Raw genomic sequence first — 21,568 nt, forward strand, 5'->3', positions numbered from 1 at the left:
ATATGCTTTATAAAGAAGACCACTGACCATTTTAGTAGCCCCACCCTCTGGAGCGACTCTATCCTGTTTATATCCTTTTAAAGGCATGGTCTCCAGAATTGTACACCAGGGACCTCTACAAGGGCAATATCACCTCCCTCCTTCTGCTGACCATTCCTCTCCCTATGCAGCCAAACATCTCTCTGGCTTTTACCCTCACTTTATCCACTTGTTTGGCCACTAAACAGTTTTAAAATTATTCTTGCAGGGATGGGGCAAGCCCCGCCTGGTTATAAAGGGCCAGAGCCGTAGCCAGGCCATTTGGTATCCATGGCCAAGTGAAAACTGCGCCCTCACCCATTATACAACACATGACACCATGAGTTGGGAGACTCTGTTAAATGTTTGTATGAGGATGTGTGTGAGAGAGAAGGAGCATATGTATGTGAGCATGAGTATGTAAGAGGAAGCATGTGCGTGTATGAGGGAGAGAGTATATGTAAGTATCTCTATGTATAGACATATATTTTTGAGAAAGAGAGGAGAAAGTTTATGCATCCCTTTCTCACTAATCCATAACATAAGAACATAAGAAGATGTCATACTGGGCCAGACCAAGGGTCCATCAAGCCCAGCATCCTGTTTCCAACAGAGGCCAAACTAGACCACAAGAACCTGGCAATTACCCAAACACTAAGAAGATCCCATGCTACTGATACCAGTATTAGCAGGGGCCATTCCCTAAGTAAACTTGATTATTAGCCGTTAATGGGCTTCTCCTCCAAGAACTTATCCAAACCTTTTTGGAACCCGGCTACACTAACTGCACTAACCACATCCTCTGGCAACAAATTCCAGAGCTTTATTGTGTGTTGAGTGAAAAATAATTTTCTCCGATTAGTCTTAAATGTGCTACTTGCTAACTTCATGGAATGCCCTCTAGTCCTTCTATTATTCGAAAGTGTAAATAACCGCGTCACATCTACTTGTTTAAGACTTCTCATGATCTTAAAGACCTCTATCATATCCCCCTCAGCCATCTCTTCTCCAAGCTGAACAGCCCTAACCTCATCAGCCTTTCCTCGTAGGTGTTATGTTCGGGCTTGTGGACCCTTGGCCGACGAGAGGATGGTATACCTTCCGGACGGTCCGTAGGCTCTCTCGTCAGGTGGCGAGGCAGGACAGGAGGTAGGACCAGTCAATCCTTGGCACTGGAGGCTGAGGTGAACACGGAGGCGATGAGGAGTCGGGACGAGGTGCTGTGTCTTCACCACTGGTGGTCTGTGGTCCCCCCAGGAGGAGCCCGTAAGGACCCGACCGCTGGGACTTAGGTGGACCTTGAAAGGTCAGGCAACGGTGCAAAGGCCAACTGGAGCTTCGCCCTGGAAGCCCGCGGTCCCCCCAGGAGGAGCCCGTAGGGACCCGGGCCGCTGGGACTTAGGTGGGCCCTTGGAGACAGAGTCTTGAAGAAGTCCTAGGTCGAATACCAGAGGGTCAACGCTCACCAGTCCAACGTCGAGTGCCAGAGAATCACCGCTTGCCAAGCCAAGGTCAGGAGCCAGAGAATCACCGTCTGCCAATCCGAAGTCAGGAACCAGAGAATCACCGTAAGCCAATCCGAAGTCAGGAACCAGAGAATTACCGTAAGCCAATCCGAAGTCAGGAACCAGAGAACACCAAGACGTAACAGGAGCAAAAGGCAGGAACTCACCGAGGCAAGCAGACTCAAACAACACTCGCAAGAGACGTTGCCAAGTCAAGGAATGAGCAGAGGAAGCCTCCCTATATACTTCCTCTGCTCTGGATCATTGGAAGCAGGTGAGTCTAGTTAAAGGGACCAGGTCCCTTTAAATGCAAATGAGTTGACAGTGGCCATCTTGGATCCCATGGCGGCAGCCATCTTGAATCTCTCCGGTGGAGGAGAGACGCTGCAGGACGGCTTCCCCTGCAGCGGGCAGCACGGCCCGAGTCGGAGCCCTCCCCCGGGGCTTTCATGGCGCTGAGAGTCAGGTAGGGGAACGCGGTCGTGGGGCGCCACGGCCGCGGAGCACAACAGTAGGGGAGCTGTTCCATCCCCTTTATCATTTTGGTTGCCCTTCTCTGTACCTTCTCCATTGCAACTATATCTTTTTTGAGATGCGGCGACCAGAATTGTACACAGTATTCAAGGTGCGGTCTCACCATGGAGCGATATAGAGACATTATGACATTTTCCGTTCTATTAACCATTCCCTTCCTAATAATTCCTAACATTCTGTTTGCTTTTTTGACTGCTGCAGCACACTGAGCCGATGATTTTAAAGTATTATCCACTATGATGCCTAGATCTTTTTCCTGGGTGGTAGCTCCTTATATGGAACCTAACATCGTGTAACTACAGCAAGGGTTATTTTTCCCTATATGCAACACCTTGCACTTGTCCACATTAAATTTCATCTGCCATTTGAATGCCCAATCTTCCAGTCTTGCAAGGTCCTCCTGTAATGTATTACAATCTGCTTGTGATTTAACTACTCTGAATAATTTTGTATCATCCACAAATTTGATAACCTCACTCGTCGTATTCCTTTCCAGGTCATCTATATATATATTGAAAAGCACTGGTCAAAGTACAGATCCCTGAGGCACTCCACTGTTTACCCTTTTCCTCTGAGAAAATTGGCCATTTAATCCTAATCTGTTTCCTGTCTTTTAACCAGTTTGTAATCCATGAAAGGACATCGCCTCCTATCCCATGACTTTTTAGTTTTCGTAAAAGCCTCTCATGAGGGACTTTGTCAAACGCCTTCTGAAAATCCAAATACACTACATCTACCGGTTCACCTTTATCCACATGTTTATTAACCCCTTCAAAAGAATGAAGCAGATTTGTTACGCAAGACTTCCCTTGGGTAAATCCATGTTGACTGTGTTCCATTAAACCATGTCTTTCTATATGCTCTACGATTTTGATCTTGAGAATAGTTTCCACTATTTTTCCCGGCACTGAACTGGTCTATAGTTACCCGGATCGCCCCTGGAGCCTTTTTTTAAATATTGGGGTTACATTGGCCACCCTCCAGTCTTCAGGTACAATGGATGATTTTAATGATAGGTTACAAATTTTAACTAATAGATCAGAAATTTCATTTTTGAGTTTCTTCAGTACCCTAGGATGCATACTATCTGATCCAGGTGATTTGCTACTCTTTAGTTTGTCAATCTGGCCTATTACATCGTCCAGGTTCACAGTGATTTTGTTCAGTTCGTCTGATTCATCACCCCTGAAAACCATCTCTGGAACTGGTATCTCCCCAACATCCTCATTTGTAAACATGGAGGCAAGGAATTCATTTAGTCTTTCTGCAATGGCCTTATCTTCCCTAAGAGCCCCTTTAACCCCTTTAACCCCATCTAATGGCCCAACCGATTCCCTCACAGATTTCTTGCTTTGGATATATTTTAAAAAGTTTTTATTATGAGTTTTTGCCTCTATGGCCAACTTCATTTCAAATTCTCTCTTCACCTGTCTTATCAATGATTTACACTTAACTTGGCAATGCTTATTCTTTATCCTATTTTCTTCAGATGGATCCTTCTTCCAATTTTTGAAGAAAGTTTTTTTTAGCTAAAATAGCCTCTTTCACTTCACCTTTTAACCATGACGGTAATCGTTTTGCCTTCCTTCCACCTTTTTTAATGCGCCTCTGGGTTTATAGATCCTGCCAGCTCTCTCAGGAAGCCTTTAGGAGGCGTCTATAAGGCTCCTGGGGTTTTGTGATTTTTTTTTTAACATTACAGGTATTCATTGGTGATCGATCTTCCTCTTGTTGGTTGGTAATTGCCAGAGTCCCACAAGGGTCAGCTCTTTCCTTTTTAATGTTTACACGCAGCCTTTGTGTGATGTTCTTATTAAGTGGGAAGCAGATTTTAAAACATAGGCAGATGACATCCAGATTATCTGTCCCATACAGATAAGAGAGAAAGAGGGCCGAGAATAAACACAATCTCTACCTTCCTGGTTAGGAACCCCCCTTTCATCCTAAGGAATTCACTACAAAGCCTCAGGGCTCATCCAGATCAAAACCTCAGGATGAAACCCCCACATCTCAAAAGGCGGCAAGAACCTCCTTCATGCATCCATGCCTGATTCGCCAACTGAACATCTGTCTTGATAAATACAACTTAAGCTAATGTTAATCACGCTTTAATCACCAACCGAACTGGCTATTGTAACTACTCAACGGTATCTCTCGATGCAGCTTGAAATGTTTCCAACTCTTGCAGAATACTGCTCCCAGGATTTTGGTATAGGTCGAAGCAATTTACTACATGAGGCCTTATTATCTTACATCAGTTGCACTGGCTTCCAGTCGAAAACGGGATAAAATGGGTCTTTAAATACCCGAGTACAAAGGCCGCTGAGTTTTTCTCCCAACTTTTCCTTCTATAATCCTACTAGAGTACTCCAGTCCTTCTTTCCTCTCTTCCTCTGGCTTCTGCCAGATTGAGCTACACAAAACTTCATGCCCTCATCTACTATGCACCAAAAACCTGGAACGAGGTGCCCTCGCCTCAAGCTGTGTTACCTCATGTTCCGGAAAAAGGCTAAGATCTGGCTGTTCAAGCAGGCCTTTATGCTCAGTAGGGAAGAAGAAAGAAACGTCTAACGCTGCTATGACTGTACACTCGACTCAATTATGAATGCAAATAATGTTACTGCATCTCTAAGTTTAATTTAAATTTGTTTGTAATCCACCTGGAGGCCATTCTTGGAAAAAGGGCAGAATGTCAAATGTTCATAAATAAATAGGGAAAGAAAAAGGATGGGAGAAAGTATGGCCAGCCCTGCTCCCTCGATACCCGCCCTGAGTCTCCCAGTGTGCTGGTCAGGACTCCTTCATGGTGGGGCAGAGGCGAAAGGAAGTGGACTCCTGAATATAATCCTTTCAGAACAACTACAAATACAGTCCCGGCCATCAGAACATTCTTTGCTCTCTGCCTTAAAACCCTAGCCTGCATTTTTACTGGATTTTATGGGATTCTTCATCAAATTTTAAGATGTGCAGCTTTGTTTCTGGAGCCCGCGGGGTGCTCTAACTTGAATTAGCTCTGAGAGCCATTTCAGTGCAAGGAAGGACAGGAAGGGGACACTGAACTGTTCTACGGCAGAGCTGAACAACAAACTACAGCCCTGTAATGTAATTACAGGGAACCCCAGGAGCCTTATAGACGCCTCCTAAAGGCTTCCTGAGAGAGCTGGCAGGATCTATAAACCTGGCACTTGCACACACATATAATTCACTGCAAGCCCTTCTCTGACTCTCAGAGACATCGGGGCAATTAGGATTAATGATTTTATCAGCCGCAGAGCAGGTTTTGTCAGGTAGATGCTTTGCAGCACTTAAATAGTGTTTCTAGCACCGGCTTACCAGGCCTCGGAAGAAACATTACCAAATCCATCAGGATTCAAAGCAATTCAGATCCATGCAGGACCCCAATTGTCTACAATGTACATTGCAATCTGTACAAAAAAGCTTTCTACCCTGCCTGTAATCAGGAGTGATGTGGAAGGTGACGGCAGAGAAACCATGCAAATGCCTCTCCAGCTTCCAACCTGATCGTGCACTTTCGTCTACCACATCCAGTGAGCCTGGAAATGCCTCTCGTGTGCAGCTGTGAGGTCCTTTGCCATGCCGCGCTTCCAAACGAGCTGGAGGGTACCACGTCTTCTGCTTCTCGCTCTGGCTTACCCTATCCGACACATCACGTTGCAGACGATACAGCGGTGAACACGGAAAACACGTGCCTTCCACACTAAGTCTTCTAGCAACATGTAACGTAATGGTGGCAGATAAAGACCGAAATGGTCCATCCAGTCTGCCCAGCAAGTTGCTTAGGACAGTGACTGCCACTCCATGCAGGTTACCCCCCCCCCCTCCCCGAGCCTTTTGTTAAGGGCAGTAACTGCATCTCCGTGCAGGTTTAACAGAGATTTACTCCATTCCTTCATTTTCCATTCTTTAGCCCAGGGTTGGCCAACTCTGGTCCTCAAGAGCCACGAATAGGCCAGGCATTCAGGATATCCATATGGAATATGCGGGAGATAGACTTCTGCATTGCCTTCATTGTATGCAAACAGTGGCACAGCCAGAACTGAATATTTTAAGGGGGGGGGGGGCCGAACGTTAACATGGGTGGGCAGTAGACATATTGGTTTAAGCCCTATTAGTTGTACTCTTATCAATAAATAATGCCTTATACTGCACCTGACAGTGGATTTCTTTGTAGTCTGCCACAGCCGTCATGCACCATGAGTGACGCTTTAAAATGTTTTGTTTCAAGCACTTACCGACATTAAAAATAGCTCATTGATCTGTATTATTTTATATGTACTGCAGTTTATAAATACGCAATAATATCATAATAAAGGTAAACAAAGATCACTTTACAGAAACATCAGATCCAATCACATAATAAAACAAATATCAATGTATTATTTTACGAATCCTCTTTCCAAAAATGCAGAATATATCATAACTACAATAAAGAACATTAATACACCACCTACTGGGCAAACAAGCCGGACTACTACAAATCCCTACAGAGAAACTACATGCTAGCCAAAATACTGTCATACATGCACAACACAGACCCCTACTTAGCTGTGCAGAAATGTTCATCTGCGGTTGTCCGCCATGTTGAAGGAAGTTGAACGCAGCGCCTTGTGAGAGAGCAGAGACTCGAGGAAGCTGAATACAGGAAGCTGAACATAAGTGCTCCATGAGAGAACAGAGACGTTGAGGTTACTTGGTGAACTGTTACCCTTGATGAAGGATCCAATCCGAAACCTGGCCATGTTGGGAAATGGTGCTACCAAGTAATTTTAACAATGTCCACAGACGAACATTTCTGCACAGCTACGTATTTTAAAATTGCGGGATAACTTTTGGGAAATGTTGCTATCTAACAATTTCAACAGCATTCATTGATAACACCTTTACACAGTCAAACATTACTCCAGAGAATTCACAGGCAACATTGTGGGACAATTTCCTTTGGATTTTTTTCATGGTTTAAATTCAGTATTGTTAACAAATTTTGATTTGAATTTTCACAATATAAAAAAAAAAGGGGGAACGGTGGTACATTTATGATTACAAATAGAATGCGGGTACCCTGGATGATACCCTTTGATTCATTTTATGAAACTATCACAGCTCTCATTTAAAAATTTTTTTTCAAAAAGGACATAATCTCCCGGCAAACCTAGAGGGACTCATTAGCCAGTCATCCGCTTGGACTTGCGATTCAGAGAAAGAGCGCGAGAGAGGGCTTTGGTTCACTGGATCACCCCGAAGACCTCCAACCTCTCTGCGTCACCTAGTCACCACCGAGACTGAGGAGCTACCACCAACACCAAAGAGCCTATGCAGGTCAAATGCTGTCGGCTCTTGCAGAGGAGAAGCAGAGGAGATGCCGACTGAACCTCTGCCTGTACTGTGAAACTCCTGGGCACTTCGCATCTCGCTGCCTGGCGAAGTCGGGAAACGCCAGGACCTAGGGCTAATGGGGAAGTGCTCCCTAGGTCATATTAACTCCTCCCCACAGATGGTAATCCCCATCTCCCTCTTTGCGGGGGGGGGAGTCAATATTCAGCTGCAAGCCTTCCTGGACTCTGGGGCTGCTAGGAGCTTTATCACTAAGGATCTTATGCATTGGTACCACATCCTGACTAACCCTCTGGACAATGCCATATCCACTGTCACCGGAGAGACTCTAACCAGCCGTGTCACCTGCTCCACAGCCTCCCTCCTGATGCAAACTAGCCTGCTCCATCAGGAGAAAATCCACTTATATGTCCTTCCTGGGGCGATCAACCAGGTCATTTTGAGATTTCCGTGGATGAGATAGCATCAACCAACCATTAATTGGGGCACCCTAGATATCTCCCAATGGGGCCCTTCCTGCCAGATGAGCTGTCTCACATCGGTTCTACCCAAGAGATGTCTTGGCCAATTGACGGTCACCCACATGCCTGGTCTGCCTGCCCAATATTCAGAATTTGTGGATATCTTCAGCAAGCGGCAGGCCGAGACCTTGCCTCCCCATCAAATTTATGAATACCCTACTGACCTGCTCCTAGGCAAAATTTCACCCAGGAATTGAGTCTACCCTCTGTCAGTCCCAGAGACGGAGGCCATGACCAAATACATTAAAGAGAACCTCGACAAAGAGTTTATCCACCCTTCATCATCTACCAGGGCTGGATTCTTTTTTGTCAGCAAAAAAGACAGATCATTGTGCCCTGCATAGATTATCCAGGCCTAAACACCATAACAAAGAAGACCCATTACCCACTTGTCCTAATCTCTGAACTCTTTGACTGCCTGCGGGGTTCACAAGTCTTCACCAAACTGAACCTCTGGGGAGCCAATAACTTGATCAGGATCCGAGAGGGCAATAAATGGAAAATAATCTTTAATATCCGTGACAGGAACCATGAGTATCTAGTAATACCTTTTGGTTTGTGTATTGCCTCCACGGTATTCCAGTCAATGGTGAATGAGATCTTTAGAGACTTTCTCTACTCCCATGTAATTGTACACTTGGATGACATCCTAATGTTCTCTAAATCTCTCACTGAGCACAGAGACCATGTGAAACAGGTCCTGCAGAAACTCCATGACCACCACCTCTATGCTAAGCTGGAAAAGTGTGACTTTGAGCAAGTGGAGCTCTCCTTTTTAGGGTATCTTATTTTACAACAAGGCATCAAATGGATCCTGCTAAGATGAAGGCCATCGTAGAGTGGCCCCAACCCATTGGTCTCAAGGCTTTGCAATGATTTTTAGGGTTCACCAACTACTACAGACAGTTCATCTCCAATTACTCCTCATTGGTGGCCCCCCTAACAGCCTTAACCAGGAAAGGGGCTGACACCAGGAATTGACCAGCAGACACTACCCGAGCCTTTGAACAACTCAAGGAAGAGTTCGGGATTGTCCTAGACTTCACCTTTGCCTACCACCCACAGAGCAATGGCCAGAACAAGCGAGTCAACCAAAGTCTCAAAGCTTTACTGTGCTCATATGTAAATCAGAGACAAGTGAACTGGGCCTCCTTGCTTCCATGGACCAAATTCTCCCATAACAACTACCTCAACAGCTCCAATGGATCATTGCCATTTCACACCAATTTTTAACGCCACCCATGGACTCCGTGACCTGTTCCTACACCCAAGACCTACCCAGCAGCCACCCTAATAGGACAAGAGCTCCAAGATCTTTAGGAATAAACTAACTCATTGACCACGCTGCATGACATGCTAAAGCCAAAACCAACAATGAAATGGCGCCCTGAGCCCACTCTCCAGCCTGGTACATTGGTATGGCTCAGTACCAAGAATCTGAGGCTTAAAATGCCACCTGCAAAACTTGCACCACGATTCATGGGTCCTTTTCCCATTCCGCGGCAGCTACACTCAGTCAACCTATAAACTCAAGCTTCCTACATTTCTATGGATACATGACATCTTTCATGTCTCCTTGTTAAAACCTGCCATCCTATTCTGGCCAGGCAGACCTCCACCCGAATACGCCCAGGGCGCCAAGAGCCTGAGCAGCAGACATCAGGGCCGGCTTTGGGCGCCGCGTGACCACCCATGCCGGCGCCCTCACTCCCACCAGTGCCCTCCCCGCCGCGTTGCGGCCCGGGGCTGCAACCAGCGGCCAACGCAGGGTGACGGCAGCACCCACTGACGCGCAGCAGCCCAGGAAGGGGGGGAGGGAAGAGCCTCACCCTCGAAGCGCTGCCGTCGTGGGACTCGGAAGCCCACATGGGAGCTGCCCCCACCTCGCTCCGCTGCCCCCACCTCGCTCACTCTCCACCACTAATGCCCCTCCCCCGCTGCTCCTGGCCTCAGGACTGTTCGGGGGGGTAAAAGGCTCACATGGCATCAGATCCCGCCGGGCCCGAGCCGGAAGAAGAAGAAAAAGAGAAGACGGCGGGTCCAGGAAGAGAGAAAGCGAAGCCACTGCTGGCAGTCCCCTTTCTTCTTACAGCACGTGCTCTGAATGCAGGGACAGACGGACGGATCCTCCCGCAGCACCGAGGCCACTCTTCCAGGGAAGGACTCCTGTGCCAGGAATGTGTCTCCTTCTCTCTCTCCCCATTTAATTACCACTAATGTAACTGTACCAGAGGAAGAAAAGAAATCCTTGGCAAGCTGCCTTCCCAAACAGATCAGTAAAAGTTTCATAAATTTAGCATAAATAGCAGCAGCAGCAGCGTGGACAGTTAATTTTATTATTTTTTTTTTTCTTGCCTTCCAAAAAGAAAAAAAAAAGAAAAGAGAGAGACAAGGGCATTCGTTGAAGGACGCGCACTTGGGATATCGTCCCTCTCTCTCTCTCTGCTCGCAGCGGAGGCTCAGCATTCAGAGGCGCCGCTTTAAGATCGTCCTCTAACAACCCGGGTCCATCCGAGGTCAGCAGCTGCGGACCCCCTCCCTCCCTCCCTCCAAACTCTGGCTTCACCCTCAGGCCCCACTGCTTGCCCCGGGGCCTGCTCGCTCCTCGGGGGATTTCATGTCCTACTCCAGGTAAAAAAAAAAACAAACAACAAACTGAAACCCTCTCAGAGGGCAGGCAGAGCTCAGCAAAGGAGGTCAGACGGGGAGCGAGTGACCGCCTGACCTTGGGCTTCCAGAAAGTACCAGGCAGGCTTCTTTCACTGGAAACGAAAAAAAAAAACAACCTTCCAAAAACCCGCTAGAGCGGATATTTCTCAGCCGCTGGGCCTCTGGCTGGCGTCCAGCTCCCAGAAGAAATGGCCGCCAGCCCGTGCAAGGAGAGTTATTATTGCAGGAAGACAAGGAGGACCCGAAACCCCAGGCAGAGACTCCCCCCCAGCCCCTGTATCCCCTGCTCTGCTGCACGGATATCTCTCCTTCTCGGCCTGGGCCCCCGCAGCCTCCTGCTTTCTGGGCGGGAGCCCTCATGCCTGCCTGGCACTGTGGCCATTCCTCCCCAGCTGCTCTCTTCCCAGAGGTCAGAGGTCAAGCCTCCAGACTTGCAGTAATAATGCTGGCTGGCAGGGGAGAGGTAGGGATTCCTTAACTTTGATTTCTGAATGACAAACTGGTGGCTGGGAGAGGGGGGAGGGGGTGTCTTTTTTTTAATGAGAGCAACCTTTTTCTGATGTAAAGAATTTCCTTAAATTGGCTGGTTACCTTCTTAAAACCACCCAGATCAGTTGTAGAGAGATAAAAGAGTAGCTGGGGGAGGGGCCACATTCTCCCCCCTCCCCTCCATCCTCAGCACTGCAGTTGGTCCATGTCATTGAGTGAAGGTCGCTGGCTGTCCCAGCTCATCCTCCTCGGACGCAGGCTGAAGGGTGCTAGGGGGATCCTGATTAGAAGATGGGAGGTGCCCCGGGGGTGAAACCCGATCACGAAGCACGCAGCGCCTCATCCTCTGAGCGTCTCTCCCGCCCGGGTGCTTTATGAACGAGGAGAGCGCTAGGTATAGCGCCTCCACCCCCGGCTGTGCCCCAATCTGACCGCCATCAATTTCACCCCCTCCATCCATGCACAACCTTTCCAGTCTGCGTTTTTGTGTCTGTAAAACATTTTCTTTCTTTTGCTTCCTACCAGTTGGGGCAACTAAAATAGCCATTTTTCCCCACAGCCCAGGTTTAAGCAAGCCCACATGCTTACCCAGTATAATTACCCAGTATAATTACCCAATATAATTACCCAGTATAATTACCCAGTATAATTACTCAATATAATTACCCAGTATAATTACCCAATATAATTACCCAATATAATCACCCAGTATAATTACCCAGTATAATTACCCAATATAATTACCCAGTATAATTACTCAATATAATTACCCAGTATAATTACCCAGTATAATTACAATGCTGGTAGTTTGGCTCTTTGGTTTTTGAGCTTGTGTTTGGATAAGTTCTTGGAGGAGAAGCCCATTAACGGCTATTAATCAAGTTTACTTAGGGAATAGCCACTGCTATTAATTGCATCAGTAGCATGGGATCTTCTTAGTGTTTGGGTACTTGCCAGGTTCTTGTGGCCTGGTTTGGCCTCTGTTGGAAACAGGATGCTGGGCTTGATGGACCCTTGGTTTGACCAGTATGGCAATTTCTTATGTTGTTAAGTTCTTATGTGTCTTGTTACTTTTGAGACGCACGGTTTCCCCCATGGCTCATGGTGTCAGTAATTGCATCCTTCCCCGCCCCCTTTGCTATGAGTTAATTTTGCTTCCTCCTCTCCCAGGGCTATTAGCATTTTTTTTTGTTGTTGTTGTTTTTGTACCTGAAGTCGGGGGCTGATGCCCGTTCGAGTGCCAAGCAGGCAAGATGCAGCGTGGCATACACCAGCAGGGAAAAGATGGTCACAACGGCAGCGATGGTGTTCAGCTTCCCAGAGAGCAGCGCCAGCTGAGAAGAAGGCAAAAAACAAACAAAAAAAAACAACCCTCACGCATATGCAGGTCTCTTCCCACTACTACTGGTTTATGGTAAGTATTAGCGGGGTGAAAGCGGCTTTCAGTGAGAGAGAGAATCAGAAGGCAAGATGCCCGGCCAAACCAAGGTCATCAAACCCAGCATCCTGAGGGGGGATATGATAGAGATGTTTAAAATCATGAGAGGTCTAGAACGGGTAGATGTGAATCGGTTTTTTACTCTTTCAGATAATAGAAGGACTAGGGGGCACTCCATGAAGTTAGCATGTAGCACATTTAAAATTAATTGGAGAAAGTTCTACTCAACGCACAATTAAGCTCTGGAATTTGTTGCCAGAGGATGTGGTTAGTGCAGTTAGTGTAGCTGTGTTTAAAAAAGGATTGGATAAGTTCTTGGAGGAGAAGTCCATTATCTGCTATTAATCAAGTTTACTTAGGGAATAGCCACTGCTATTAATTGCATCAGTAGCATGGGATCTTCTTAGTGTTTGGGTACTTGCCAGGTTCTTGTGGCCTGAATTGGCCTCTGTTGGAAACAGGATGCTGGGCTTGATGGACCCTTGGTCTGACCCAGTATGGCATGTTCTTATGTTCTTATGTTGAATGCCCTGTCTCCCAGGCTTGCAGAGTTCTCCTGAAACTCCTTGAAATCTTTTAATTAACTGGAATAATTGTGCGCCATTCACCTCACGGGTCATTCATGAATATGTTATGGTTCTTAGTGTAATGGTCCCGTTGACTGGGTGTAAGGGGAGAAAAAGTTGTAAAAACTGCATTGTTTTTGCTATCTGACAATCTTGATTTACTAAACAGCACCGGTCCTGGTACCAAACCCTGTGGTACTCCACTAACGACCTTTCTCCATTAGGAAAACTTGACCCTTTTGTCCCAGCCTCTTGTTTCCTGACTTTTAACCCGTTCCCACCCACGCACGCAATAGGACTCTGCCTCCTGTCCCATGGCTATTTAATTTCCTGAGGAGTCTCTCATAAAGGACTTTGTCGAACACCTTCTTAAAGTCCCTTTGCTAAAATCCATGTTGACTCTTCCCCGTTAAGCCACGTCTAGCTCTCTGGCAGGTAATTTTGTTTTTTAAGAATAACTTCTATGATTATGCCCAGCACTGATGTGAGGGTCAATGGTCTATGGTTTTCTGGATCACCCCTGGAGCCCTTTTAAAAAATTGGCATTATATGAGCCGCCCTCCAGTCCTCAGGGTATTGTGGCTTTTTTTTTTTTTTTTTGTAATGATAGTTTACAGATTACTAGTAGGAGTCTCCAATCTGATATTTCAAAAGTCCCTCAGTACTGTGCCAAAAATACTCACCTGAAATGTCCTTTTGGTTAAAGAATGCTTTATAAAAAGCAGCCGGACGGAAGTGTTGCCACCTCTGGGGTGCAACTCAGTGTGCAATTATCTGTCTTGCATTAGAACAGTGTCCCTAAAATGGAACAAGCTGACCACGCGCCCTGGTCTACCCCCGCACAGAGCGCCGGCCACAAGCTGTGGCTTCGCGAAAAGCTGGTTTGGGCCGTCCTGCTGCGCATTTTGCTGACTTCCCATGCAGTCAACGTGTGGTTTGCTCCAGGGATCCACAGCAAAATTGCCGGGGTGGCAGCAGACTGCTGGCGCTCTACGTAGAATGGGAACCGGTGCAAAACATCACCAGCTGTGGTGATATTGTGGGCGAACTGGAACGCCGAGCCATGCCCGCTTTGAGCGGGCGAAGGGCAAATCACATGTCCAAGCCCTGGCAACCGCGGGCATGCATTTCTGTCAATAGCAAAACCTTAACGGATGTACCCAAGGCACACACACACGGCGTACAGAATAGAGCCACGTCCCAACTGGCACGCCGTGGTCAGTTAGTGGCGCCAGCGTGACTGCACAGACTCCCCCCAGGGCCGGCTGTGTCAGAACACGTGGCTGTGCGTCTGCAAACCCCCAGTCTGACTCCCGCTGCCCCATCGCTTCCCCCGTGTGATCACGTCGGTGCCTACCAGACAGCAAACTTTCCTGAAGATAACCCTGAGCCCTGCCGGCAGTTTTCTCAGTCAGTGAATTGAAAAAAAAAAAAGATGATTTCACTCGGTGATGGCAGCGTACGTGAGCCGACGGTCACAAAAAGTACTCCCAGACTGCCGACTCGAAGGGCTCGGATTTGCCTGCTGATTTCCCATCACAAATTTGGGGCGGCAATGCCCCTGGATGCACCAGCTAATACCCGTGCACGGTCTGACCAGAATCCACAAGGGCACCACCCTCAACGCCTTTTATCACCACAGTCGGTCCTGATTGCTTTTATTAAGACAATACAACCTTACATCACAACACAAACTAATAATTTTAAATGTGCTCCCTGGATTCAGCATCTCTCCCTTCTGCACCGAACACTAAGGCAATGGTGTAGAACAAATCACCAAAAAATCAGCAGTCGAGACACACCACACAGTGCGAGAAGAGCAACGTGTGTGTGTGTGTATGTGTGTGTGTGTGTGTGTATCTATAAGCAGGAATACAAACACTGTAGGTAGATGCACGCGTCCATCTCTCTGCAGGTATCCATTCAGGGCCAGCTCTTCTTGGGGGTTTTGGGTTGGGGAAATTTCCCTAGGCTGAAATCACCCCAGAGGGCTGCTTGCTCCGTCCATGCTTCCCTTCTCCTTAAAAGTAAAAACCAGTCTGTGTTTCTGTACCGTGCTATCTCACCATCCGTTTAGATATAGACAGCCCTCCAACATAGCCGTGCCTCTGTGCACCATGGGCTCGCTGGGGTTTGTGGCTTCAGTTTGCTGTGGCTGGAACTTGCTAGAAAGGGGGGGGGGGGGGGGGGAACAATTGCTACCCCCACCGGTTCTTCTGATGAAATGCAGCTCGCTAAAACCTTTCCACCAGATGGTCGCTGTTAAAAAAAAAAAATGGTGAACCCTGAGCCTGCCAACTCGTTAGCTTTTTGTATTATCATTTGATTATGCAATAAAATAAACGAATAAATTCTTTACATCGCATCCTGGCTGGGACATGAAATGGACTGGGTTTGGAGTCCCAGCCTGCAGCCTGGCGGCTTGTTCCAGAGGCAAAAACAGCTGCAACCTGTCACTTGGCAGGTGCTGGAGCTGTGAAGCTGCGTCCCCCTCGGCCCCTGGCTCGCAGGTCGCCAAACTCAATCTGGGTAATTGCATAACTGAATAGCGGCAGTAAACGGGGCTCATCCATCAGCATAAAGCCCTGCCCTTCTGAACTCCAAATCACATTTGCTGCTTTTCCCTGGTGGAACAGACAGGGTCTCCCCCTCCCCCTTCCCCTTTGTAGCTCTCACAGGCACCTGCCAGCCTTAAAGAGCACCTGATGCCCGGGGGGGGAGGCGGTGCACAGTCCACGCCACAAATGCCCGGTCCCAGGGACCCTGGGTGCTACCAACCTTTTAATCGATAGGCTTTGACCAGCTCCAGACCACTAAACGCCACTCACTGTTATCCTGGCGAGGATGCCGGGAGCCTCCCATTGCACCTGTACACTGCGGAGAAACCTCACGAGAATATCCCTGCAGATATAAAGCCACATGTAAAGCTACGTAACACCTCGCCACGGGCATGGAAGGAGGAATTTTCAGCATCACCACCTGAGGCCTGGAAAATTCATGCCGTCAAATCTGAGCGGCTTAAGGGATGAATGAATGCTGCCTTCACTCCGGGTGGAAGGAGGGGGGGGGTATGGGACAGCAGTGATTTTTGGGACACCCCCCCCCTGCAGCCTCCGCTGGGAGTTTTGCCCTTATCAGCACGCGCTGGGGGGGACCGGAGGGAAGCACCAAAGATCGAGGGTTACTGGAATTAATGAACCCCCCCCCCAAAAAAAAAACAAACTAAAGAATGGAGGATGAATCCGCCCCTCCCCCCCCCCAAAAAAAATTAAGTCAATTTACATTACAAAGAAGGTCTAGAGCAGTGGTCCCCAACCCTGACCTGGGGGCCCACCAGCCAGTCGGGTTTTCAGGATATCCACAATGAATATGCATGAGAGAAAATTTGCATGTTATGGCGGCAGTGCACGCAAATGTTCTCTCATTGTGGATATCCTGAAAGCCCAACTGGCTGGTGGGCCCCCAGGACAGGGTTGGGGACCACGGGCCTAGAGGATGAATATGCGTGCGTGTGCTTGTGTGGATGCGACTAAGTGTGTTACCTACAGTGCCTGCAAGCAATCTGCCCTGAAGAGTCTGAAAGGCAGACTCTAAATCAAATGAATAAATCAAGGGTGTGTGCATGTCTGTGTGTGTGTGTGTGAGAGAGCATGTGTGTGTGTGTGTAAGAGAGCGTGTGTGTGCGTGTGTGTGAGTGTGAGAGTGTGTGTGTGCGTGAGAGTGTATGTGTGTTCGTGTCTGTGTGTGTGTGTGTGAGAGAGCGTGTGTGTGCGCGCATGTGTGTGTGTGCGTGTGTGTGTATGTGTGTGTGTGTGTGTGTGTGAGTGTGCGTGTGTGAGAGTGTGTGCATGTGCATGTGTGCGTGTGCGTGTGAGATTGTGTGTGTATGTGTGTGTGAGTGTGTGTGTGTGTGAGAGTGTGTGTGTGTGTATGTGTGTGTGAGTGTGTGTGTGTGTGTGAGAGAGCGTGTGTGTGTGTGTGTGTGAGAGTGTATGTGTGTTCGTGTCTGTGTGGGTGTGTGTGTGAGAGAGCGTGTGTGTGTGTGTGTGAGAGAGCGTGTGTGTGCGTGTGTGTGAGTGTGAGAGTGTGTGTGTGCGTGAGAGTGTATGTGTGTTCGTGTCTGTGTGTGTGTGTGTGAGAGAGCGTGTGTGTGTGTGCGTGTGTGTGTATGTGTGTGTGTGTGTGAGAGTGTGTGCGTGTGTGTGTGCGTGTGAGTGTGTGTGTGTGTGTGAGTGTGAGTGTGCGTGTGTGTGTGTGAGAGTGTGTGCATGTGCGTGTGTGCGTGTGTGTGTGTGAGAGTGTGTGTATGTGTGTGTGAGTGTGTGTGTGTGTGAGTGTGTGTGAGAGTGTGTGTGTGTGTATGTGTGTGTGAGTGTGTGTGTGTGTGTGTGTGTGTGTGAGTGTGTGTGTGCGCACCTCTCAGGCCCTGATTTCTGCCTCAAACTAGTGCCATCAGATTTTCCTCTGCATGGATATGAAATGTTTTTAGCACAGGAAAAGAGAGGATGGGGAGAGGGGGGCAGAGCCAGGGTGGAGGGCAGAGGGGGGACAGAGAAAGATGATTAGCCAGGCTGCGCCAGGTGTCTGTCTCTGTCCTCAGCAAACACCCCTGCTACGGGGGCCCCGAGTGTCACTGCCAAGGAGTTAAGCAACCCTGAAACATCAATTTCCACAGCAGAAGCCTTACAGTAATTACAGCCAACCTCAATTAGTCATAAAAAAACCCTCCTTCATAATTAAGCTCATTTTTTTTCTCTCTCTTTAAACACTTGGTGTCGGGAACTGGAATTTGCAGCCTAGGCCCGCAGCTGCTGGGGCCAAAAGATTAAGAAGCTGACATTTGATGCTGGGAGCTGACGGGATATGCACTTATTATTTTGTCTTTTTTTGTTTGTTTTGTTTTGGTTTTTTTTTCTTTTCAGTTTCTTTTCGTGTACTTGAAACGAAATAAACCAAAGCACGAAAAGAACCCCTCCCCCCACAATATTAAGTTCAGGGCCTTTCCTGCTTTTCCATACATAAGGCTCCTTACAGCTCCGTCGTTTAAAGACCGCATCATCCCGGTCAGCCCCATGCCAGAAATTTAGGGGTTTTTATTTGAGTGTGAGCTTTCCTAACATATAAAATCTGTTGTAATATCCTCCAAATTACGAATGGTTGGACATCTATGCCCTTTTTCAGAGCAGGATGCTTTTTTGAACTGCCATTCAGCATTAGTCATCAGCAGCACATAGGCCTTCCTCAGTATAGACTTCAACTGGTCCAAAATGCCGCTGCTCGCGTAACTGCGGACCTTTCAGTGCGGGAAACGTTTCTCTGCGTGGTCCCGCTCCGTTGGTCACCATTAACCACGGCAGCTCGAATACGGCTCTTAATTTGATTCACGAGCTAGTACGTCCAGATGCCAAACTGCAGGACCAGCTCCGGTTTAAGGATCCGTGGCCCTGCACGCGCCCTCAGATGGGAGGGTAAATACTTACTTGAAATGCCTCCTCTAAAAATGACTGACGAGGGACAGGGGCCTTTTCTCTTTGGAGCTCTTTGCCTGACTTGCAAATCCGGTCTGTTTAGCAAGGCAATAAAGACCTTCTTCATTTCAAAAGGCAGGCAGCTTTAGACTTTATTTGCAAGTCTGAGCATGGCGATTTGAGTGGACATTTATCTGTTGTTAGTGTACCTCACTTATGCTTTGCTGTATTATGAAGGGTTTTTACGTAAATCGCCTTGCAAGGGTGATGGAATATACATTTTTTTTTTAAATAAATGCTAATTGCCATTCAGAAAGCAGCACCTCCCTAATGGCTGTGATTACATTACATGGCCCCCACACTTTTCTGCAAATGTTTAGCATAAAATATGCATTTAAAAAGATGGGGATGAGAACGCAATAAAACCCCTGCAAACAGGACGCTCAGAGCCACGGTGGAGGTTAACGGAGCGGGGAGCAGTTCTCCAACCCGCCTGCCCTGGGGCCAGCACCCGAGACTTGGCGCCAGCTCCCCCCCCCCCCCCCCCCCCGAGGGAAAGTCCATGCATTATTTCCCTCTCAAAATTGCTGTGGGGACAAAGGACCCATCCCATGTTCAAAACGGTTTAGCCGGATAATATCGCACAATCTACGCGCATTCTTTCTGGGATAGGCCCCCCTCCCACCCCGCCAATCCGGCTAAAAGCACCGGGAAGCAGCGCCGAGCCCCTAAACTTCCTTCCCCGAAACTGAACAGATTTCAGTCTGCACACAAAACAAAATCCATTAGGATTCTTATCATTTGTTGTGATTTTGCAACTCGGCTGCATCACCGTTACAAAAGTAAATTGGAGGGGGTGTTGCTGTGCTGCTTGTCATCCAAATTCCATGCAGGCATCTCACAAAGGCACACGGAAGCTGCGGGTGCCGCACGGATGGAGATGATGATTTCTCCTGGCCCTAATATAAGGAGCACACCACTTTACTGCCAAAAAAAAAGTTCTCCGGTTTCTGAAGAAAAAAAAAAAGGACAATGCTGAAACTAGGAGGACAAATCACCAAATGGGCACAGGGACCCTTCCCCGGAACACGCGCTAAGGTCTCCGAGCTTTAGACCATCAACCCCTGAGGAGGGAGCTGCAGGGTTTGAGGACGTGCAGCTCACCGTGGACCAGACCGAGGGAGGCTCGGTGTTTCTCTCATTTTGCAATGGTGAGGAAACATGCTCAGCACACAGGTAACTGGGCAGAAGCAGATTAGAGGGCAAAGGACTGAGAGTGGAAGGTCCAAGACTCGGGTGGATTACTGAGAACCGCACACACCAAAAAAGGATGCCCGACCCGCCCCCGGCCCTCTCCTCACGGCCCATGGGTGACACCCCGAGGCTGGGCAGCCGCGCCACGCTGGAGCTAGGAGCCCAGGGCAAGGTGCCCGTGCAGTTAAGCCGGAAAGAATGCGTAGCTCAGCCCAAAACTTTAACGCAGTAACAAACATGTAACACCCCCCCAAAGGGAAGAAATCAGGCCGACAAGAAAAAAAACAAAAAAACACCCGGCTAACCAGATCCTGCATCTGCCCAGAAAACTCCAGCGGTGCTAGAAGGGCAGAACAGGTTTGACCACTGACCGGCAGTGGCAGATCTTGCTGAAAGATGGCATCTGACCCCCACTGGGATCGCTAAAATGGGATGCCGCTGTTTCTCCACGTGGCCGGCCTAACCGCAGAATGGACGGCTCCTTTTTTTTTTTTGTCACATTCAGTGGCATTGCCCCCTTTACCGAGAACTTGTGGGCATACTACGCAGTTCCCTCGCCAGGATTTGTGTCAGGCTCCTTGTTGGGGGAGCAAGCACACAGGACGGTGCCCCCCCAGTGAGGCTAAAGCGATTACTTCATCGCCTTCTTGGCGAGAATATGGAAAAACGAGCAGCCATTATCCTGGCACGACTGCGCGCAAAAAACTGAAAATACTGCAGCTGCAGAGAGAATTCCCTTGGGCGAGGAGGAGAAAGCCAGCTAGGACACCATCTGGGCACCCTTTCTCAGCTCGAGGAGGAGAAAGCCAGCTAGGACACCATCTGGGCACCCTTTCTCAGCTCGAGGAGGAGAAAGCCAGCTAGGACACCATCTGGGCACCCTTTCTAAGCTCGAGAAGGAGAAAGCCAGCTAGGACACCATCTGGGCACCCTTTCTCAGCTCGAGGAGGAGAAAGCCAGCTAGGACGCCATCTGGGCACCCTTTCTCAACTCGAGGAGGAGAAAGCCAGCTAGGACGCCATCTGGGCACCCTTTCTCAGCTCGAGGAGGAGAAAGCCAGCTAGGACACCGTCTGGGCACCCTTTCTCAGCTCGAGGAAGAGGAAAGCCAGCTAGGACACCGTCTGGGCACCCTTTCTCAGCTCGAGGAGGAGAAAGCCAGCTAGGACACCGTCTGGGCACCCTTTCTCAGCTCGAGGAGGAGAAAGCCAGCTAGGACACCGTCTGGGCACCCTTTCTCAGCTCGAGGAAGAGAAAGCCAGCTAGGACACCATCTGGGCACCCTTTCTCAGCTCGAGGAGGAGAAAGCCAGCTAGGACACCGTCTGGGCACCCTTTCTCAGCTCGAGGAGGAGAAAGCCAGCTAGGACACCATCTGGGCACCCTTTCTCAGCTCGAGGAGGAGAAAGCCAGCTAGGACACCGTCTGGGCACCCTTTCTCAGCTCGAGGAGGAGAAAGCCAGCTAGGACACCATCTGGGCACCCTTTCTCAGCTCGAGGAGGAGAAAGCCAGCTAGGACACCATCTGGGCACCCTTTCTCAGCTGGATGAGGAGAAAGCCAGCTAGGACACCATCTGGGCACCCTTTCTCAGCTCGAGGAGGAGAAAGCCAGCTAGGACACCATCTGGGCACCCTTTCTCAGCTGGATGAGGAGAAAGCCAGCTAGGACACCGTCTGGGCACCCTTTCTCAGCTCGAGGAGGAGAAAGCCAGCTAGGACATCATCTGGGCACCCTTTCTCAGCTCGAGAAGGAG

General features: G+C 48.6%; 1 protein-coding gene across 1 annotated transcript in view; it reads right to left on the reverse strand.

Annotated features, from left to right (window-relative positions):
- LOC115099202 (solute carrier family 12 member 9-like) overlaps window positions 1-21,568 on the reverse strand; it is a 460,475-nt gene that overhangs the window by 133,431 nt on the left and 305,476 nt on the right. Inside the window, exon 9 of the mRNA XM_029616633.1 lies at window positions 12,299-12,423. Coding sequence (XP_029472493.1) covers window positions 12,299-12,423 — 125 coding nt within the window. The remainder of the gene's footprint in view (window positions 1-12,298; window positions 12,424-21,568) is intronic.

This window comes from Rhinatrema bivittatum, chromosome 9 (assembly GCF_901001135.1).
Source record: "Rhinatrema bivittatum chromosome 9, aRhiBiv1.1, whole genome shotgun sequence".
Classification (NCBI taxonomy): domain Eukaryota; kingdom Metazoa; phylum Chordata; class Amphibia; order Gymnophiona; family Rhinatrematidae; genus Rhinatrema; species Rhinatrema bivittatum.